At 42.9% G+C, this 18,507-nt stretch overlaps 1 protein-coding gene across 1 annotated transcript in view; it reads left to right on the forward strand.

Moving 5' to 3' along the window:
- Window positions 1-18,507, forward strand: part of TMEM266 (transmembrane protein 266) — a 127,054-nt gene that overhangs the window by 40,638 nt on the left and 67,909 nt on the right. The window contains exon 2 of the mRNA XM_018066093.1: window positions 18,322-18,453. Coding sequence (XP_017921582.1) covers window positions 18,440-18,453 — 14 coding nt within the window. The 5' untranslated portion in view covers window positions 18,322-18,439. The remainder of the gene's footprint in view (window positions 1-18,321; window positions 18,454-18,507) is intronic.

An 18,507-nucleotide genomic window follows, 5' to 3' on the forward strand; every position in this document is an offset into this window, starting at 1 on the left:
AATTCATGGGGTCACAAAGAGTCAGACACGACTGAGCGACTGAACTGAACTGAGCTGGGTCCAAAGCCTGTCCATAAAATAGAATATTTAAGTTGGAAGGTTCATTAGAAAATTATCCAAACTGTTATCTCCATGAATATCACTTGTGTTTTCAGCACCAACCCCCAGTGTCTGGCTCATCCTAGGAGCTCAGCTATTTCAGTGAGCAAATCTGGTCTCACTTTACAGATGAGGAATTGGGAAATGAGAGGAGACTTTTCCGACTCGATGGAAAAAGGGACGCCAGGGGCTAGAACCCACCTTGCTGATTATCGCTGCGCTGCTATTATTCCATGTCGTTCTGTCACGCAGGTGATCAGCCACCCAAACCATGGGAGTTTGACATCTGAAATTCTCTTTGTATTTGCAGGGACAGATTTTCAGCAGGCATTTTCTTCCCCATGTCCACAGCCTCAGAACTCGCCAGAAATCTTCCTTGCAATTCCCATCTCCTCTTAATTCCACCCTCCAGCAGCTGAGCCTGCTCAAGGACCCGGACTCCAGGTCTCCACGTGAAGCCGCATAAACCAGCAAAGCTCACTGCATGTGGGCACCACCCCCAGCTTTCATCTCAGGTCACACTCGTCGTGACAACTCGAGAGGTTTCCTTGGCTGGAGGGCAGCACGACTCTCCAAGAGGGTCATGCCAGCAGCTGCCTGCTGTGCCTGGATGCCTGCCCTGGAGCCTGATTGGGAAGGCGCCCTCGGGCTTACTGCAGGCCCAGCCAGTCAGCATCCTCCCAGGGAACTCCTAGCAGCCTCCCTCCTGATCAGGTCATAGTAAAGGTCATAGATTGTATTAGAAGCTTAGAACTGAAAGGGAATTTAAATATCATGCACCCTAGTGCTTTTCTAACTATAATGTCCTACAAGTCTCCTGGGAATCTTGTTAAGATGCAGATTTCTGATTTCACCAATTGCAACATATATACCACTGGAAGCTATGTGGGGGGGTGGAGGGAGGGGTGGTGGTCACATAGAAATGCTCTATACTTTAAATTTTTCTTTAAATTTTAAAACTGCTCTAAAAAAATAGTCTATTAATTTTTGAAACATCCTACTGAGTTCCAAGAGGAGATCGTTTGCTGGGTAATTGCTCAGTCGTGTTTTTCCTTAGGCACAAAGATGACCTTGCACATTCACTGCTGACGGCCCCTCCAAGGCTGCCTCCAGCACTGACTTGCTGAAAACTGTCCTCGAGTTTGATGGGTTAACTGAGGAATACTTTTTGAATGCAGAAAGCATACTCATGGGGCCATCCAAGGACCCTGAAAGCATACTCATGGGGCCATCCAAGGACCCTGCCTCATTTTTCTGCCTTTAGAAAAGCTGCTGAACTAAATCTGGCATATAGAAATGTGCCTGAGAGATTTTTCTTTTATTTTTTTTAAGGATTTAATATAATTTTTATCCTATATTGAGGTACAGGCTTACAATTGTTGTGTTAGTTGCAAACGTATAGCAGACTGGTTCCATTATACATACACTTTTATCTGTTCTGTTTCAGATTCTTTTTTTCCCATAGTAGAGTTTCCTGTGCTATCTAGTAGCTCCTTGTTGATTATTTTATATATAATAATGTGATGTATTATTCCCAACTTCTAATTTACCCTTCTTCCCCCACCTTTCCCTTTTAGTAACTGTAAATTTGTTTTTGAAATCTGTGAGTCTGTTTCTGTTTTATGGATAAGTTCATCTGTATCATCTTTTTAGATTCCCCATATAAGTGATACTGTATGGTGTTTGTCTTTCTCTGCCTGACTTACTTCCCTTAGTGTGATCCTCTCTAGGTGCATCCGTGTTGCTATAGATGGCATTAGTTCATTCTTTTCCTGACTGAGTAATATTCCACTGTATACATGTACCACATCTTCTTTATCCATTCCTCTGTCAATGGACATTTAGGTTTTTCCGTGTCTTGGCTATTGCAAATGGAGCTGCAGAGAACATTGGGATGCATGTATCTTTTCAGATTATGGTATCCTCCAGATACATGCCCAGGAGTGGGATTGCTGGGTAGTTAAGTTGTTAGTTTTCTGAGGAACCTCCATACTATTCTCCATAGTGGCAGCACCAATTTACATTCCCAGAAACAGTGTAGGAGGGTTCCCTTTCCTCTACACCCTCCCCAGCATTTACTGTTTATAGACATTTCGATGATGGCCATTCCGACCGGTGTGAAGTCATGCCTCGCTGTTTTGATTTGCATTTCTCTAATAATTAGCAACATGAAATATTTTTTCAAGTGCTTTGAGGTTTTTTCCTTTCAGTTTGCTAATATGAACCCTGGCCTTAAGGAGCTTATAGCCTAGAATAGAGTCTAAACCTCTGTAAGACAAAGTAGAAAAGTGGTACACGTCCTGAGTGATGTACAGTTGAAGTGTACAGAAGAGAGAAAAGAGATGGCTCCCTGACACCGCGTTCAGGTGCAAGCAGTGACACTGGGTTATAGAAGGTTGGATGAGAGAGAGATTACAGTTGGGACCTGTGGAATAGGGGGATCCGTGTTCCTGCCGGGAGAGTTCCATAAGCAGAAGCAGAGGGTGGATAACTGTGTGCCTGTCTGTGCATCGGGAACAGTGGTGTCTGGACAAGGTGGCTGGAACACAGCACAGAAAGAGGATGAGGAATGGCTTAAAACGTTGAGGTCAGGTGGTGGAGGGTTCTGAACCACAGGCTGAGGAATTGAGACCACGTTCAGTAAGCAGTAAACCATGAAATTAAAATATGCCTGCTCCTTGGAAGAAAAGCTATGACAGACCTAGACAGCATATTAAAAAGCCGAGACATCACTTTGCGACAAAGGTCTGTTTAGTCAAAGCTGTGGTTTTTCCATTTCGTCATATATGGATGTGAGAGTTGGACCATAAAGAAGGCTGAGCGCCAAAGAATTGATCCTTTCAAATTGCGCTGGAGAAGACTCTTGAGAGTCCCTTGGACTGCAAGGAGATCAAACCAGTCAATCCTAAAGGAAATAAACCCTGAATATTCACTGGAAGAACTGATGCTGAAGTTCCAATACTTTGGCCATCTGATGTGAAGAGCCAGTTCATTGGGAAAGACCCTGATGCTGGTAAAGACTGAAGATAAAAGGAGAAAACGGCAGCAAAGAATGAGATGGTAACACCACCCACTCAATGGACATGAATTTGAGCAAACTTCGGTAAATAGTGAAGGAGAGGGAAGCCTGGCATGCTGCAGTCCATGGGGTCGCAAAGAGTCGGACATAACTGAGCAGCTGAACACCACCAAATCGGTAAGTAGTGGGGACTGAGCAAACCCCAACTTCAGCAGAAGAGTTATGTGGTGGCTGCACGTAAGATGTGTCAGAGAAGAGAAGCCTAGAGGTAAGGATCCTCGTCAGAAGACTGCTTTGAGGAAGATTCGAGAACCCAGGCAGTTGGAGTCTGCCTTGGGATTCCCATAGCCCTTTTCCTGTATCTCTCATGCACACTTACCAATTTTTAACCTTATGTACGTTTTTTAGTTTTAAAGTAGATTTAGTTCATTATTAATGAAAATGAGACAATATAGAAACATATAAAGTAAACAGTTCCTTGTAGTCCCACCACCCAGAGATAACATCTTTTAACATTGTGGGTCTGTCCTTTCAGATTGGTTTATGTATACATCACAATATATGGGCTTTTTTTTTTCCCCCCCAGATATGACCATAGTTTAAAGCCTACTTTTTCTAATTACCTTGTAGTGAACATCTTTTCTTGTCAAGCAGTATTTCTAGATTTTTGTTGTTGTTTTGGTTGACTTTTGGTTTTGCTTTCCTAGTTTTTAAAATTGTGGTTAACATATACATAACATGAAATGTACTGTCACTGACAGTATATTTGTATCATTGTGCAACCATTAATATTATTTAGTTGCAGAACATTTTCATAACCCCAAAAGAAAACCCTGCAATCACTAAGCAGTCATTCCCCATTCCTGTCTCTCCCCAGCCCCCAGAAACCATTAATTTGCTTCCTATCTCTAGAGATTTATCAATTTGAGAAATTTCATGTAAATAGAATCATGCAGTATGTGGCCTTTTGTGTCTGGCTTCTTTTATCCAACATAGTGTTTTCAAAGTTCATCATATGTGGATTATCCTTGTCTTTTTTTTTTTTTTTAAACAAAAGATGCTCAGGAACAAAAAGCAGTGAAATGAAACCTCTCCTCGAGAATACCACTTCTTCCCCCTACCTCCCTACCTGTTAATAACTTTGGATGCAGCCATCTGGACCTTTTAGATGAATGGAGGTTGATAGGAACAATCAAGCGATGACTTTTTTCAACATATTCTGCTGTGTCTCTCTTCCCATCACCTGACATGAATGTGGCAAGATGCCTTAGCTTTTCTAGTCACTTTCAGGATTTAAAAAAGTGTTAGTTACGCCTGACTCTTTGCGGACCCATAGACTGTAACCCACCAGGCTCCTCTGTCCATGGAATTCTCCAGGCAAGAAGGCTGGAGGGGGTAGCCATTCCCTTTTCCAGGGGATCTTCCCAACCCAAGGATCAAACCCGGGTCTTCTACATTGCAGCGGATTCTTTACTGTCTAAGCCACCAGGGAAGCCCGTCAGGATTTAGGACAGCCTCATTTTCAGGTGTTAAAATATTCCATGTAAAGGAAAACTTCTGTCCAGGCTACACAACCTGACCTACAGGCCAGCCTTTCTGCTCCTTCCCACCCCCAGTTCCCTGTATTCACCCGGCCTGACCCAAGGATGCTTTGCAAGTTCCTTAGAAACCCACCTTCTGTGTTCTGCCCACTCCAGCCCCTCTGGGTGCAGTAGGGGAGCTGCACGCACTATTCTACTGGATTCTTGCCTAACTTCAGAGGGCTACCTTCAGTTCCTGCTTTGGACGCTGTGTCCCTGACACCCCTCTGGTCCTCTTGGGCCGAGTCCTATCAAGATGTCCACAGGAGTCCATAACTGTAGTCCATAACCATTGCCATATTTGTGATCAGCTCACATCCTTCCAGTGGCCTTTCTAGATTTGGGGAAATTCCCATATTGAGTCCACCCCCATGCAAGGTGGCAGCCTCCCTTGCAGCCAGGATACAGCTGTGTGATCTGTCTCTGCCGATTTTTAATCAGGTGGAGCTGGGACCTGGGAAGCTGGGGAGGAGAGGATGTGGGTGTGGTGCGGTGGCATCAGCGATGCTTTTCCTGGAGCAGCACCAGCGTCCAGTCCATGTTCCTGACCATAAATGTTTGATACCTGGCGCTCTCACCCACCTGGAATTCAGCATCCTTTAAAAACGTATACTCTGCTTCAACTGTTGAGTTTAATTTTCACTAAGGTCCTTGACTGATGCCATACCCCTGCTTAGCTTGGTGGTTAAGGGCAGGTTCCTCCCACCAATGTTCTCTGTCCTCTCCTGGCCAACCTCCCATGTCCCAGTCAGCCTGGGCATCTGGCATGGGTTTCTCTAGCCTTCTCTCTCACAGGCTATCAGGAGCAGTAGCTACTAGACCAGCTTGACCATCTGTTAGTATATTCCAAATACATAGTCTGACATCTCTCTTTAGAAAATGTGAGCATTTACTATCTTTATCTTTGACTTTAGGGCATCTGCCAAATTCTGGGACCACAGGAAAAGTCCCATTCCACACCTTGTCACATACATATTTCCTCTATATATTATGTAAGTGGGATCATCATCTATTTATCATTTGGTAACCTTTTTTATTGTTACATTGCAGGCAACTTTCCATGTTATTCCATTTAAAAAAAATCAGCTGTATTGTTGAAAGAACTATTTACAAACAATAAAAAGCACCCATTTTAAAAGCACGCTTGGAACCATCACCACAATAAAGATTTAGAATATTGCCAGAAGTTCCCTCATATTCCTTTGCAGTCAGTCCTTCCCAGTTTCCGTTTAACCTCGTCCTATTCAATAGCTGTGGGACAATCCCATAATACAGAAGTTCCTTAATTTATTCACCTAGTCTCCTATTGATAGACATTTGCATTGCTTTCAATTTATTATTTTATTGATTTCTTATCAACACATATTTGTGGAGCACCTACTATGTGCTAGGTGTGGTGATATTATATAAATTCAAGAAACTTCTATATGTATGTATGTATCTGTTATTCCCCTAAAACATAACTTCTAACAGTTGAATTGCAGGGTCAAAGAGTACACATTAAAATAATTTTGATAAATATTGTCAAGTCACCCTTCAGCAAATTTCCAACGATTTTCACCTCTATCAACAATGGCTCAGACCATAAAGAATCTGCCTGTAATGCGGGAGACCTAGGTTCAATCTCAGGGTTGGGAAGATGCCCTGGAGAAGGAAATGGCAACCCACTCCAGTATTCTTGCCTGGAAAATTCCATGGACAGAGGGGCCAGAGGAGCCTGGCAGGCTACAGTCTGTGGGATCACAAAGAGTTAGACACAACTGAGCAACCAACACACATATATATCTCAATGATGCGCGTGAATAGCCATTTTCTCACGCACTCATCAGTACTAGGTATTATAAATCTTTCCTAGTCCATTAGGAGAAAAGATGGTTTGAATTTACGTGTCTTTGCTTACTGATAATGTGGATCCACTTTGCATCTGTGACTTTTATTTGGTTTCTGGAAATCACTGCCCCAGGAGCCAAACTCCCTTGACTTCACTCAGAGTGAGGTCATGACCAGATTCTCTCCACTGAACTGGAAGGACATCCTGTCCTATTAGAAGTGGGACAAAGGTCACCCTTCGATTCCTGACGTCTCCCTGCTTCCCCTGGAACAGCCACTTCAGATAAAGCCCCTCCAGGTTGGGGTTGGCCCTAGTCTCTTCCGTGATTGGACCTGCCCCTGCAGATACCCCTGAGTAGGTCCATGTCGTTTACACTTCTAAGCTGGCAGAGAATGTGGGTGGAAATATAGCAGGCTTAACTTAGATATAGTTCCTGGTCAACTAGATAAAAGTCATTATCAAAGGATAAGAATTTTAGCAAAGTCACTCTCTTTTTAACAAGTAAGTATATACAAAGAACTGACTCATTAGAAAAGAACCTGATTCTGGGAAAGATTGAAGGCAGGAGGAGAAGGGGACAACAGAGGTTGAGATGGTTGAATAGCATCACCGACTCGATGGCCATGAGTTTGAGCAAGCTCCTGGAGTTGGTGATGGACAAGGATGCCTGGCATGCTGCAGTCCATGGGGTCGCAAAGAGTCGGACATGACTGAGCACCTGAACAGACAAACAAAAATATCAATGTGTGGGGCTTCCCTGGTGGCTCAGATGGTAAAGAATCTGCCGGCAGTGCAGAAGACCCAGGTTTGAGCCCTGGGTCAGGAAGATTCCCTGGAGAAGGGAATGGCAACCCACTCCAGTATATCAGTATATAAGTTAGTGCCTGAAATATGACTGGAAACTATTAAAAGGTGACACCAGAATTTCCTGTAATCTCCCCTGCACGTTGGTGCTCTCCCATCCTCATTTCCAGGGAAGTCAGATCTCCTTGGATAGATCACTCATAACTCCTGGGATTGGGCAGGAACCCAGGAACTGGTTATGTGGCTGGTTTAGTTGGGAGGGTTAGGGTTTATGGCACAAGGAAGAAAACAGAATCCTCAGGGCATTAACTGTTCTGAAACAACTCATAGAAATACTGGGACAGGGTAGTTCCTAAGTCAACTAAGTCTTTCCTTGTGGTGCAAGGATATTTATTGCTATTTTTGGTTTCACCCTTGTCCTCTATTTTCACTCCAGTGCTCCATGGGGACAAGGGTATAATTAAGCAAGTATTTGGACTTATCTGGTCCACAGACACCCTCAACAGCTTGCAAATGATTAAGACGTTCCCTTAAAAGGGAACTTTAAAAGCAATCTTGTTCTAACTCTTAGAATTTAAGATATATAATTTTTAGCCCAGTCATCTCACTTCTGGGAATCTATCCCATACAAATAAAAATACCATAATGAAATGTATGCAAGATCCTTATTGTAGTATTTTTCACAGGGCCCAAAATCTCTGAAACTGCCTGTCAATAGGGATCTGTGTGCGCACTAAGTCGCTTCAGTCGTGTCCAGCTCTTTTTCACCCTATGGACTATATAGCCTGCCAGGCTCCTCTGTCCATGAGATTCTCTAGCCAAGAATAGCAGAGTGGGTTGTTATGCCCTCCTCCTGGGGGTCTTCCCGACCCAGGGATAGAACCCGCGTCTCCTGTATGTATATTAAGGGAGAGCAACAGTGAGGCAGGTGAAGTGGGCAAATGAGGGGGAAGTGGGCAAAAAAGAACACATGTGCCACTAAAGACATGAATTTTATGATAAGCAATGTATATAGTTATATATTATACATGTGTGTGTATATATATGTATATGAATTAAGAAATTAGAAAAGTGTAGATCTTTCTCTATTGACTAGAAAGGATTTCCATTCTATATTGCTAAGTGATAAAAGCAAATTACAGAGTTGGTTTTATTTTGTTAAACACAAACCCCCCAAAATTAGCTTATATCTGTGAGTACATGCTTACATAATTCTGAGCAAGGATTTCCACACCTGGGTGTTAACATAGGACCTCAGGGGAGACGTGGAGGGTTAAAATGCAGGCTGGAGAGAGGTTATCGTTAATATACATATATACAAAGATGTATACGAAAATATACATCTTTGCTACATCTGGCCAGTCCCTTAAGGTGGATTGTAAATTTGATTAGAAACACAAGACTAGATGCCAACATTGATTCTAAATTAGGTCATGTGGTTATTGGTAATAGTGCAGGCTCACCTTATCAGCAAGTGATTAAAAAGACCAAAAGCTGTTCATTTAGAAGCCAGATATTGGCCATAAATAATGAAAATCAGAATAGCAGGTCAGAGGCTCCTAACTGGGCAACTCAGGACTCGGGTCTTCTATTGAAGAACTGTACACAAAAAGAAACACCTATAAAAGAAAGGTGAAATAGTAAAACCTTTGTATCATGGTTAAGCATTTTTGAAACATGTTTACTATAAATTTCAGAAAATTTAAATAAAATTGTGCTTCACTTAAAAATATATACATATGTGTCTTTATATTATTTTGTGTGTTGCAGTGGACATTTATCTATAATGTATCAGTGATCTGTTACCACAGTAACACCACATAACAACCATTCCCAAAACTTGGTGGGCTTAGAGAAACAAACCTTTCCTAACAGATGGCTGAAGGAAGAAGACTGTACCTGCCAGTGTGAGTGATATTTATAAGGAAGTTTACAGCTTTCAAAACACTCCTTTGTAATGTTTTGTTCTTCTCACCTCTCTGAATTTTAATTTCTATCAGTGCATCTGTCTTAGCACTAGCCCACGAGTTTTCTGAGTGTCTCTTTTATCTTGATAACCCCAGTCTTTGGTATACTTCTAGAGGACACCAGGTGCTAATAAATGGCTAAAGGATGATTTTGAAAAAACCAAGTTTTTATCTAGGTCATGGGTCTGTGGCTCTGCAATTTAGGCTGGGCACAGCTGTGTGACTCTTCTAGACTTGACTGAACTCACGTGTCTGGGGTGGGCAGGTGCAGGCGGCTATTGGCCGTCCTTGGCCGGGGTGACTGGGCATGCTGGCTGTCATGGAAACGTGTGAGAGAGGGGGCAAGCCCAGTCACATGCGTGCTTTCATGTTTGCTGATGTGGTCATTGGGGTTCTACAGCGAAACAAGAGCAACAGGATATATGTGTGTGCATGTGTGTGTTTCTCTGTGTCTGTGTGTGTGAATAAAGAGATTTATTATTAGGAACTGGCTCACGGGATTACGGAAGCTAAAAAGTCCAGACCCAGTAAAGCCAATAGGATAATTTTGAGCCTGAGTCTGAAAACAGAAGGCTGATACCCCAACTCACAGTCAGTGAGGCAGAGAGAGAATTCTTTCTTACTAGCTTTTTATTATCTTCAGGCCATCTACAAATTGAGTGAGGCCCGCCCCCACTGGCAGGGGCAGCCTCCTTTACTCAGTCAACCAATTCAGATTTTAATCCCATCCAAATATATCCTTTTAGACACACTGAGACACACTGTCTGACCAGATAGCCCCTTGTGTGTCCAGGTGACACATAAAACTAATCATCACAGTTCCCAATCTATGTTGACAAAGCAAGTCACATGGCCAGCCCCAGCAACAGGTGAGGGGGCAATAAGCTATGTGACTATCCTTGTCCATTTGAGCAGCTGTCACAGAAGGCCGTAGGCTGGGGGCCTTCTTACAGTTCCGGAACCTGGCAAGTCCAGGGTCAAGGTGCTGGCAGACCTGGTGTCTGGTGAAGACTCTCCTCCTGGTTTGTAGTAGGCGGTGTTTGGGTTGTATGCTCACATGGCTAAGAAGTCATCACTCTTGTGTTTCTTCTTATTGGGGTACGAATCCCGTTTGTGAGGATTCCTTCTCCGTGACTTAATTACTTTCCAAAGGCGTTACCTCCCAATACCACCAACATATGAGTTTTGAGAGACACATTCAGTCTGTAAGAACAACAAAAGGGGCATTAATACAGGGAGAGTGAGAATGGGGTCATTTTTGCATCCTACTACGGATGTACAAAAAAGTACTACAAAAGTATTGAAGAAAGAGGATTTCCACACCCCCTCCCACACCATTTATCAAAGAATAGTCATTTGTCTGGTGCCATGTAGAATTCAATGGCAAAGTTAATCATATCCAAGTTCTTAAATCTTTTAGTTAACATCATGTACAGCCAAAGATTTCTTCAGAGATTTGCAAAGTCTTACTCTTAAGATTTGCTTGAATGGAACAGGGAGGGGGGACGATAGGGGTCATCCACGGCAGCCCTAGCTCCTTGTTGTCACTTCTCTAAATCACAGATACTTGAGTTCCCCAGGAGCTCTGCAGAATTCTGGAGGGAAAATGACCTCAGGCGGCGGGTGAGGAATCCCTGCTATGGGATGTCTTTTTCTTTTTTTAAAAAATTTTAATTTATTTTTTTTTAACTTTACAATATTGTATTGGTTTTGCCACACATCGACATGAATCTGCCACGGGTGTACACGTGTTCCCCATCCTGAACCCCCCTTCCACCTCCCCCACCACACCATCCCTCCGGGTCATCCCAGTGCACCAGCCCCAAGCATCCTGCACCCTGCATCGAACCTAGACTGGCAGTTCGTTTCTTATATGATATACATGTTTCAATGACATTCTCCCAAATCATCCCACCCTCTCTCTCTCCCACAGAGTCCAAAAGACTGTTCTATACATCTGTGTCTCTCTTGCTGTCTCGCATACAGGGTTATCGTTACCATCTTTCTAAATTCCATATATATGCGTTAGTATACTGTATTGGTGTTTTTCTTTCTGGCTTACTTCACTCTGTATAATCGGCTCCAGTTTCATCTACCTCATTAGAACTGACTCAGATGTATTCTTTTTAACGGCTGAGTAATACTCCATTGTGTATATGTACCACAGCTTTCTTATCCATTCATCTGCTGATGGACATCTAGGTTGCTTCCATGTCCTGGCTATTATAAACAGTGCTGCGATGAACATTGGGGTACACGTGTCTCTTTCAATTCTGGTTTCCTTGGTGTGTATGCCCAGAAGTGGGATTGCTGGGTCATGAGGCATGGGATGTCTTTTTCTGCCCAGACTAGCCAGAGGCAAGGAACCACTGGGTCCTTTGTTCCATCAGGGACAACTTAGGGAAGTACTCAAAAAAAAAAAAAAATGTTGGGAGCCAGGGAAGGATTAGAATGATGGTCCTCTTGATTTTCTTCTCGGAACATGAGAGTAATTTCAGATCTAGTTTTGTGTGATCTTGTTTTATGTGTCCCTGTTTCATGAGATGGGTAGTAGTTGAGTGGCTGCATTATTTGGTAAGTGGAGAAGAGCAAACGGTAGAAAGTAAGAGGGATCCACAGAAGATTGGGCTGCATCTAGAAAAGAGAGCCACCGTGGGCTCCCTGCCCGCTTGGTTAACTCCACTCCGCAGTGGAGTGGAGATCAGAGTGAGAGAATGCTCTCAGACACGATTGATTTTCTTCATTTTCACTCCTTGTTAACAGAGCAAGGTACAAATGGGTCAAGGTAACAACAAGGTTGATCTTGTGTTGCTGTACACAAACCTTTGTCTTTTAGAGCAAGAAACAGCCTCCTCCTGGGGGTGTGGAACATCGTATCTGTGAACGGCACCTGTGCTCAGCAGCTTCTCCCTAGGAGCAGATTCTGCAGCATGCTTGAGGATGTCAAAACTGAACCCCACACATACGCTTTCTAAATAAAAGAGCCCCGAGGTTTGGTAAGAGCACATCTTTTATCTCTCCTGCCGACCAGTTACCAACACTTTGGAGACCCAGGAAACTTCCTTCAACAGAGCCTCAGAACCATCTCACAAGTGTCCAGACCTGGTCTGGCAGACAAGTGGTTATACACCAGACAGCTCCTTCCTGCTTCTTGCTTGCTAAGAGAACTGAGGTTTGTTTATGGTAACAATATGCCCAGCTCCTAAAGGATGAATCACGACTGGTCTAGGATCTCATATCACCCCTTACTCCCTTGGCCAGCTGTGTATTGTCCTTGGTTCTTTTGCAGCCATATGACCTAGCTATGCCCAAGAGACATTAGATGTTGACTAGAGGCCTTGGGAAGATAATACCAGCTAAATAAAAGACTTCGTGAGGAGAAAGCCTTTGATTGTTTCTTTTTGGTAGGAGCTAGTGTGAGGATGTGCAAGCTGGAGCCGCAGCAGCCATTCTGCAACCACAAGGCAACAAATACGAATAATGCCTCACGAGAGGAATGAGGGAATGCCAAGATACAAAGGGTTTCGAGTCCTCGGTGATATCTTTGAGCCCCTGCCTCCAGGCCTCTTGCTATGTAAGATAATTAAAAGTCGTTACTGCCTAAGTCACTGCTAGTCAGATATTTTGTTACTTGCAAGTAAAATTACTCCTAACTAATATAGCGTGTCATCTTCAACCTGGCCAGGATAGGTTTTGCTGACTATTTCACCATACTAGCTTTGTGTGCAAAATACACAGGGATAAAAATCCCTTCTATAAATTACCTCAAGCAGACTTTCTGATACAGAAGATCAGAGTGTGGTCTGTGGATCAGCAAGTCATTATTCTCTGGAGTTTTTTCAAAATATAAATTCTCAAGTTCCCACCCCAGACATACTAAATTAGAAACTTCGTGGTTAGGGCTATCAATTTGTATTTACATAAACCTTCCTGGTAATTCTGGTGCAATGGAATGTCTAAGAACCACTGATATTGAGGGTCAAGTGGAGTGGCTGCATGTCAGAAACAGCTGGGGAACCTGAAGATTCTCACACTCCACCTGCACAGCTCAGATTCAGCATTTCTGCAGTGTAGCCTGTGAATTTATATTTCCCAAAAGGCCCTCAGGTGATTTACAGTAAAAGCAGCTTTGGCAACCAATGGAACGCAGGTGAAAGCAGATCATGTATGCCACGGGGCTGTCACTAGAGTAAGAGATGAGGAATAGACTTAGTTGCCCCTGGGGACAGATGAGCCAAATTACGGATTTTCTCACCTGGTAGGTAAGGGAACTGACTACTTGTTTTTAGAAGCCTTTTTCAGCTCTAAGATTCCTAGGATGCCAGCTTGAACTTGGCAGGTTTGGCTGGAACAAGCCTATATGGTTTTGGTAAATTACATAGATAGACTCATGAGCAACAAGTGGAATGGATGGAATTTCCTAAAGTTTAAAAAACAGCCTTCCTCCCCACTGCTGCCAGACCAAATAAATCTAAAACAGGTTTCTTCTTCTGCTTTCCCAGGTTATGAGACAGCAGGTTTGCACTGCAGATGTTCATTTATAGAGTGCTAGACTACACCTGCTTCGTGCTAGGCTTGTGCTTTGGGCGTTATTTCATTTGGAAAATATTATTTTTAAAAAGCATCATCTTAAGGGATCTTGAACTGTGTTACTTGTTAAGGTTCTAAATCGCTGAAGCAGCCTACTCACTGTCCATCCAAATAGGATTTTAACCCTCTATCCTACCGCATCTTTGCCTGTACTGGAGATGCCAATCATTTCTTCCCCATCCCTACATCTCCTTCCAGGAACCTGCCATCCCTGTTTCCAAGGAGCCTGCTCCCCTCTCAACCCCTCCTGAATGAGTGTTTAAATCCGTAACACGGTGAGAAATAAGCAACCACCACAAAACAAATCACTGATCGACTTTGGGAGATTATTTCGAAAACCAATAAATAAAGGAGGGGAAGTTAAGCATGTATCCTTCCTTTTCGATATGAACTGTACCTTAAGCTAATCTAATAGTTGACGAGGGGGAGTTTGTCTTCATAGAAGCTGAGAAATGAAGACAGAAAGATGAAACCATATGATCTTTTTGCAAGCCCTAATGAATTAATGGGATCTAGGAAGTGACCATCAGTGGCTGTTGTGTCACAAAAGAAAAAAAAGACATTCTGTGTCTCTGAATGGAAGTCATGATACTGCTTATGAAAGTGAAAAAAAAAAAAAACTGAAGGTGAATCTTATTAAAGCTTATAGACTAATATTTATAGGAAATACAGAGGGCAGAGGAACATGTTAAATGAAACCAAAGAGATATAATCACCATAATCTAGACTATGGGAAACTTCATGAGACAAATGACCCAGTTTTTCCAAGAAATTGCATGGGAAAAAATCCAGTACTGTAAAGCAATCATCCTTTAATTAAAAATAAATAAATTTTTTTAATTGCATGGGAAAGAAGTGAGATGGAGGGGGAAACCTACAGATTAATTAAGAATCGTATGAACCAATCATAATGGGTGGGCCTTGTTAGACTCCTGATTCAACAAACCTTAAAAAATTATAGGAAAAATAAGGAAACATGAATAATTCCTGGATATTTCATAATATTAAGAAAATATTGTTGATTTAGTAGTTGATGATAGTTTGGTGGTTGCATCTTTTAAAGGAAATCCTTATCTTATGCTTAGGGTTACATACTGAAACATTTACAGTTGAATAAAATGACACCCAAAATTTCTTTCAAAATAATCGTGAGGAGTGAGAAGGGGCAGTCTACAGAGAGAACTAGACAGTCCCTGTGATGTTAACTGTTGAAGCTGGGGGAAAGATAACTAGAAATTCACTCTACAGCTCTATATATTTGAAATCTTTCTTTCTAAAATGTTAAATTAAAGACATTTAAATCATTTTTATTTCTGTTTTTTGAATGTCTTACATGGGTCATATCAGTATAGTAGTTTATTACGTGTGAATATAGATTTGTCAAGTTTTACTTGTTCATCACGGTCAAGGATACACAAAAATTGGGGGGTTTTGTGTATTTTACACTTGCGTGCCCAACTGTACGGGAAGGTCCGTGGAAGCAGAGATCTTCCTAGTATATTCTCCAGAGAGTTAATATCTTGAATAACATGTAAAGGGCTTACCTGCAAATACAGCTTGTTAAAACACCATTCCAGAAGGGAGTGTTGCTCACCTGGACTCCTGTTTGTGGACACCTCCATCCTGACTTCATTGTCAGTGGAGGATGGACAGTCCACGTGAGCAGTTCTACCACGGGGAGGGGTTGGTTTGCTTGAGGCTTTGTAGGAAGAACTGAAAAGATTGAGACTGACTAAATCTGTGCTATGGAATGGAGAACTTGATATATTTACTGTACAGTTGCTACTATAAATGCTGCAGGAGAGTTCTCATCTTTAAGTTCAGGCCCTCCTTCTGAAGGTATAAAGTAAGGTGAAACCCCAGGAGGTGTGGCTGCAAAACTTCTGTCCAGATTCTCCTTGCTATTGTCCCTGGCTCTTGCTCCCGTGCTTTGTTTTGCCCCAAAAAACATCTAGTGTGAAAACAGTGGTCGCTATATTAAAGCTCTTCTGGCTTTATTTATTTATTCTTTTCTTTTCTTTGGCTGTAGTGGGTCTTTGTCTCGGCATATGAACTCTTCATTGTGGCACGCAGGATCTAGTTCTCTGGCCAGAGATTGAACCTGGGGCCCCTGCATTGAGAGTGCAGAGTCTTAAATACCAGACCACCAGGGAAATCCCAAAGCTCTTCTGATTTTATGAAGCTCTCCATCTCTCTTACTTCCAGTTCCTCAAAGTTCAGATTTCCCAAGATTTCCTCAATTTCCTTTACCTTGAGCTCTGACTTTTCTTAGTTACACAGAAGTTGAAAGCACTTCCCCGCTTTGCAAATTTACCATCAATCCTCTAACATTTTTCACTCCAGGAGCAACTTTTCCTTTGGCACCAAGTGACAGTTCTGTCCCTTTGTTCATTGAGAGCTGAGTTTCAGGATTGCATTGCTAAGTCATTCAGTCAGGTCCAACTCTTTGCGACCCTATGGAGTGTAGCCTGCTGGGTACACTCTGTCAGTGGAATTCTCCAGGCCAGAATTCTGGAGTGGGTTGCCGTGCCCTCCTCCAGGGGATCTTCCTGACCCAGGGATTGAACCGCATCTGTCTCTTACATCTCCTGCATTGGCAAGTGGGTTCTTTATCACTCGCGCCACCTGGGAAGAGCATCAGGATTGGGAGAGGGTATTTATCCTGGATTGATGTCTTGTAGGAAAACCAGTTTGCAGTTGGAATGTAACTTATGAAAGGACCAGCCCTTTGAGTAACTTCCCTTTTAAGTAGTGCAAAATCGCCCCAAACCTGGGTCTGTCTCCTTGTCTGTGTACATTCTGTTACTCTTTCCCAGAAGACTTCAAGGTGGTACTATAGTATCTGTAGAAAAGTATATTCTATTTACCTAATCCAGATTTTAAGAGGAAATCTTACAGTCAGACATCCAAATGCTTTGGAATGTGCTCAGATTCAACAGACTGTGCAATTTAAATTTATAAAACAATAGCTCTGTTGATAAAAGCCAACAGTAGATGCCAGGCACTATTCCAAGGGTTTTACATGCATTAACTCATTTAGTTAGTTCTATTATTATTCCAATATTTTATGAGTGGAAAAAAATGAGGACAAAGTTTATTATTAGAGACATACCACAGTGTATGGGAGAACACACAGATAAAGTTTATTTATTTGAGGCAGAAATAGACATCAGGAGAGGAGTATGGGTATCTTGAATGAGGGCTGCAGTAAGAGGTGATTTAAGTCCCATAGAGAGCAGGGGTTCCCAACTGTTAGAAATGGTGCTGCGTGGCAGGAGGTGAGTGGCAGGTGAGCAAATGGGAAGCTTCTTCTGTATTTACAGTCACTCCCCATTGCTCACATTACCACCTGAGCTCTGCCTCCTGTCAGGTCAGCTGTAGTGTTAGATTCTCACAGGAACCCTCGTGTGAACTGTGCACGCGAGGGATCTAGCACGCGTGTGCTCCTTAGGAGAATCATCCTGAAACCATGTCCCCCACCACCCCGTGGAAAAACCATCTTCCATGAAACCGGTCCCTGGCGCCAGAAAGCTTGGGGACCGCTGTTACAAAGGACCGTCCTTCCAGGTCTTTGTTTATATTTGGTTACTTATCTTCTCTTTTCACACCTGACTGGTCCTAGGACCCTCTCCAACATGTGTGCACAACTTTTTGCTAAGGTGGATCCCACTGCAGAGGCCTATGGGCTGTTCACACTTATTATGGGGTGGTGTCTCCTCCCCTCTTGTCCCCCAAGGAGCCTCTCTGCGAAGTTTTCCTTGACCTCAGGAATGGTTATCTTATCTCTCTACTTCAGCAGAGCTCAGCTTCCACCACTAGCTTTGTCCTTGGAGTGTCTGGGTGAGAACAAAGCTTCAGTTTTACTCCGCTTGACAAATACCAGCTGACCAGCCCAGGGGCCCATCTATCTCAAAGCTCATGACCATAGGCAGCCTGGCTTTGAGGTGTGTGACCTCTCTCCTGGAGAGTCCCACTTGGGAAGAAGAGAGGGAGGCCTGGAAGAGTGGAGAAACAGCCTGCCAGAGGAGAGGGAAATCTTGGGAGAAAGAACTTTGTGGGAAAGCACTTGAGATTATTTTAGACAAACCTACTTTTTGAGATTTCTAAAGCTGAAGTATATAGAGTTACCCTGGTTTTTACTTGGCTATTTAGTAGAAAAAGCTGTGGTCCAACCTGGCTCTCTGCCATCTCCATGTGATGCAGAAAAGTCACTTTGTCACTCTGGGCCCATTTCTTCATCTCTAAAAAAGAGAGAAATCCTGTCTGCTGGTATCTGCTGTAAGTAATGATCAGAATCTGTTCACTGTTACTTTGAAGGGAAGTCTATCTCAGAGAAAGTTCTAAGGGCTTCCATCTTTAGATGAGCTTAGGAGGGCTCTGGTTTGGCTTCTGAGTGTAACAAATTCCTACTATTCAATTATTTGTTTGCAGGGCACCACATTCATATGTTTTGTAGAACTCCTGCTTGGAAATGCTGACGTCAGGCTTCAAGACAGCTGAGCCCCACTAGACACCAGGAACACCCGTGGCCCTGGTTGCATCTTTCAACATGAGCAATCCACAGTAAGTAGCATTGGGATCTGCTCTCTGTGGATGCTGAGTTGGTATGTTGGGATC

The sequence above is a fragment of the Capra hircus genome, chromosome 21, assembly GCF_001704415.2.
Source record: "Capra hircus breed San Clemente chromosome 21, ASM170441v1, whole genome shotgun sequence".
Taxonomy (NCBI): Eukaryota; Metazoa; Chordata; class Mammalia; order Artiodactyla; family Bovidae; genus Capra; species Capra hircus.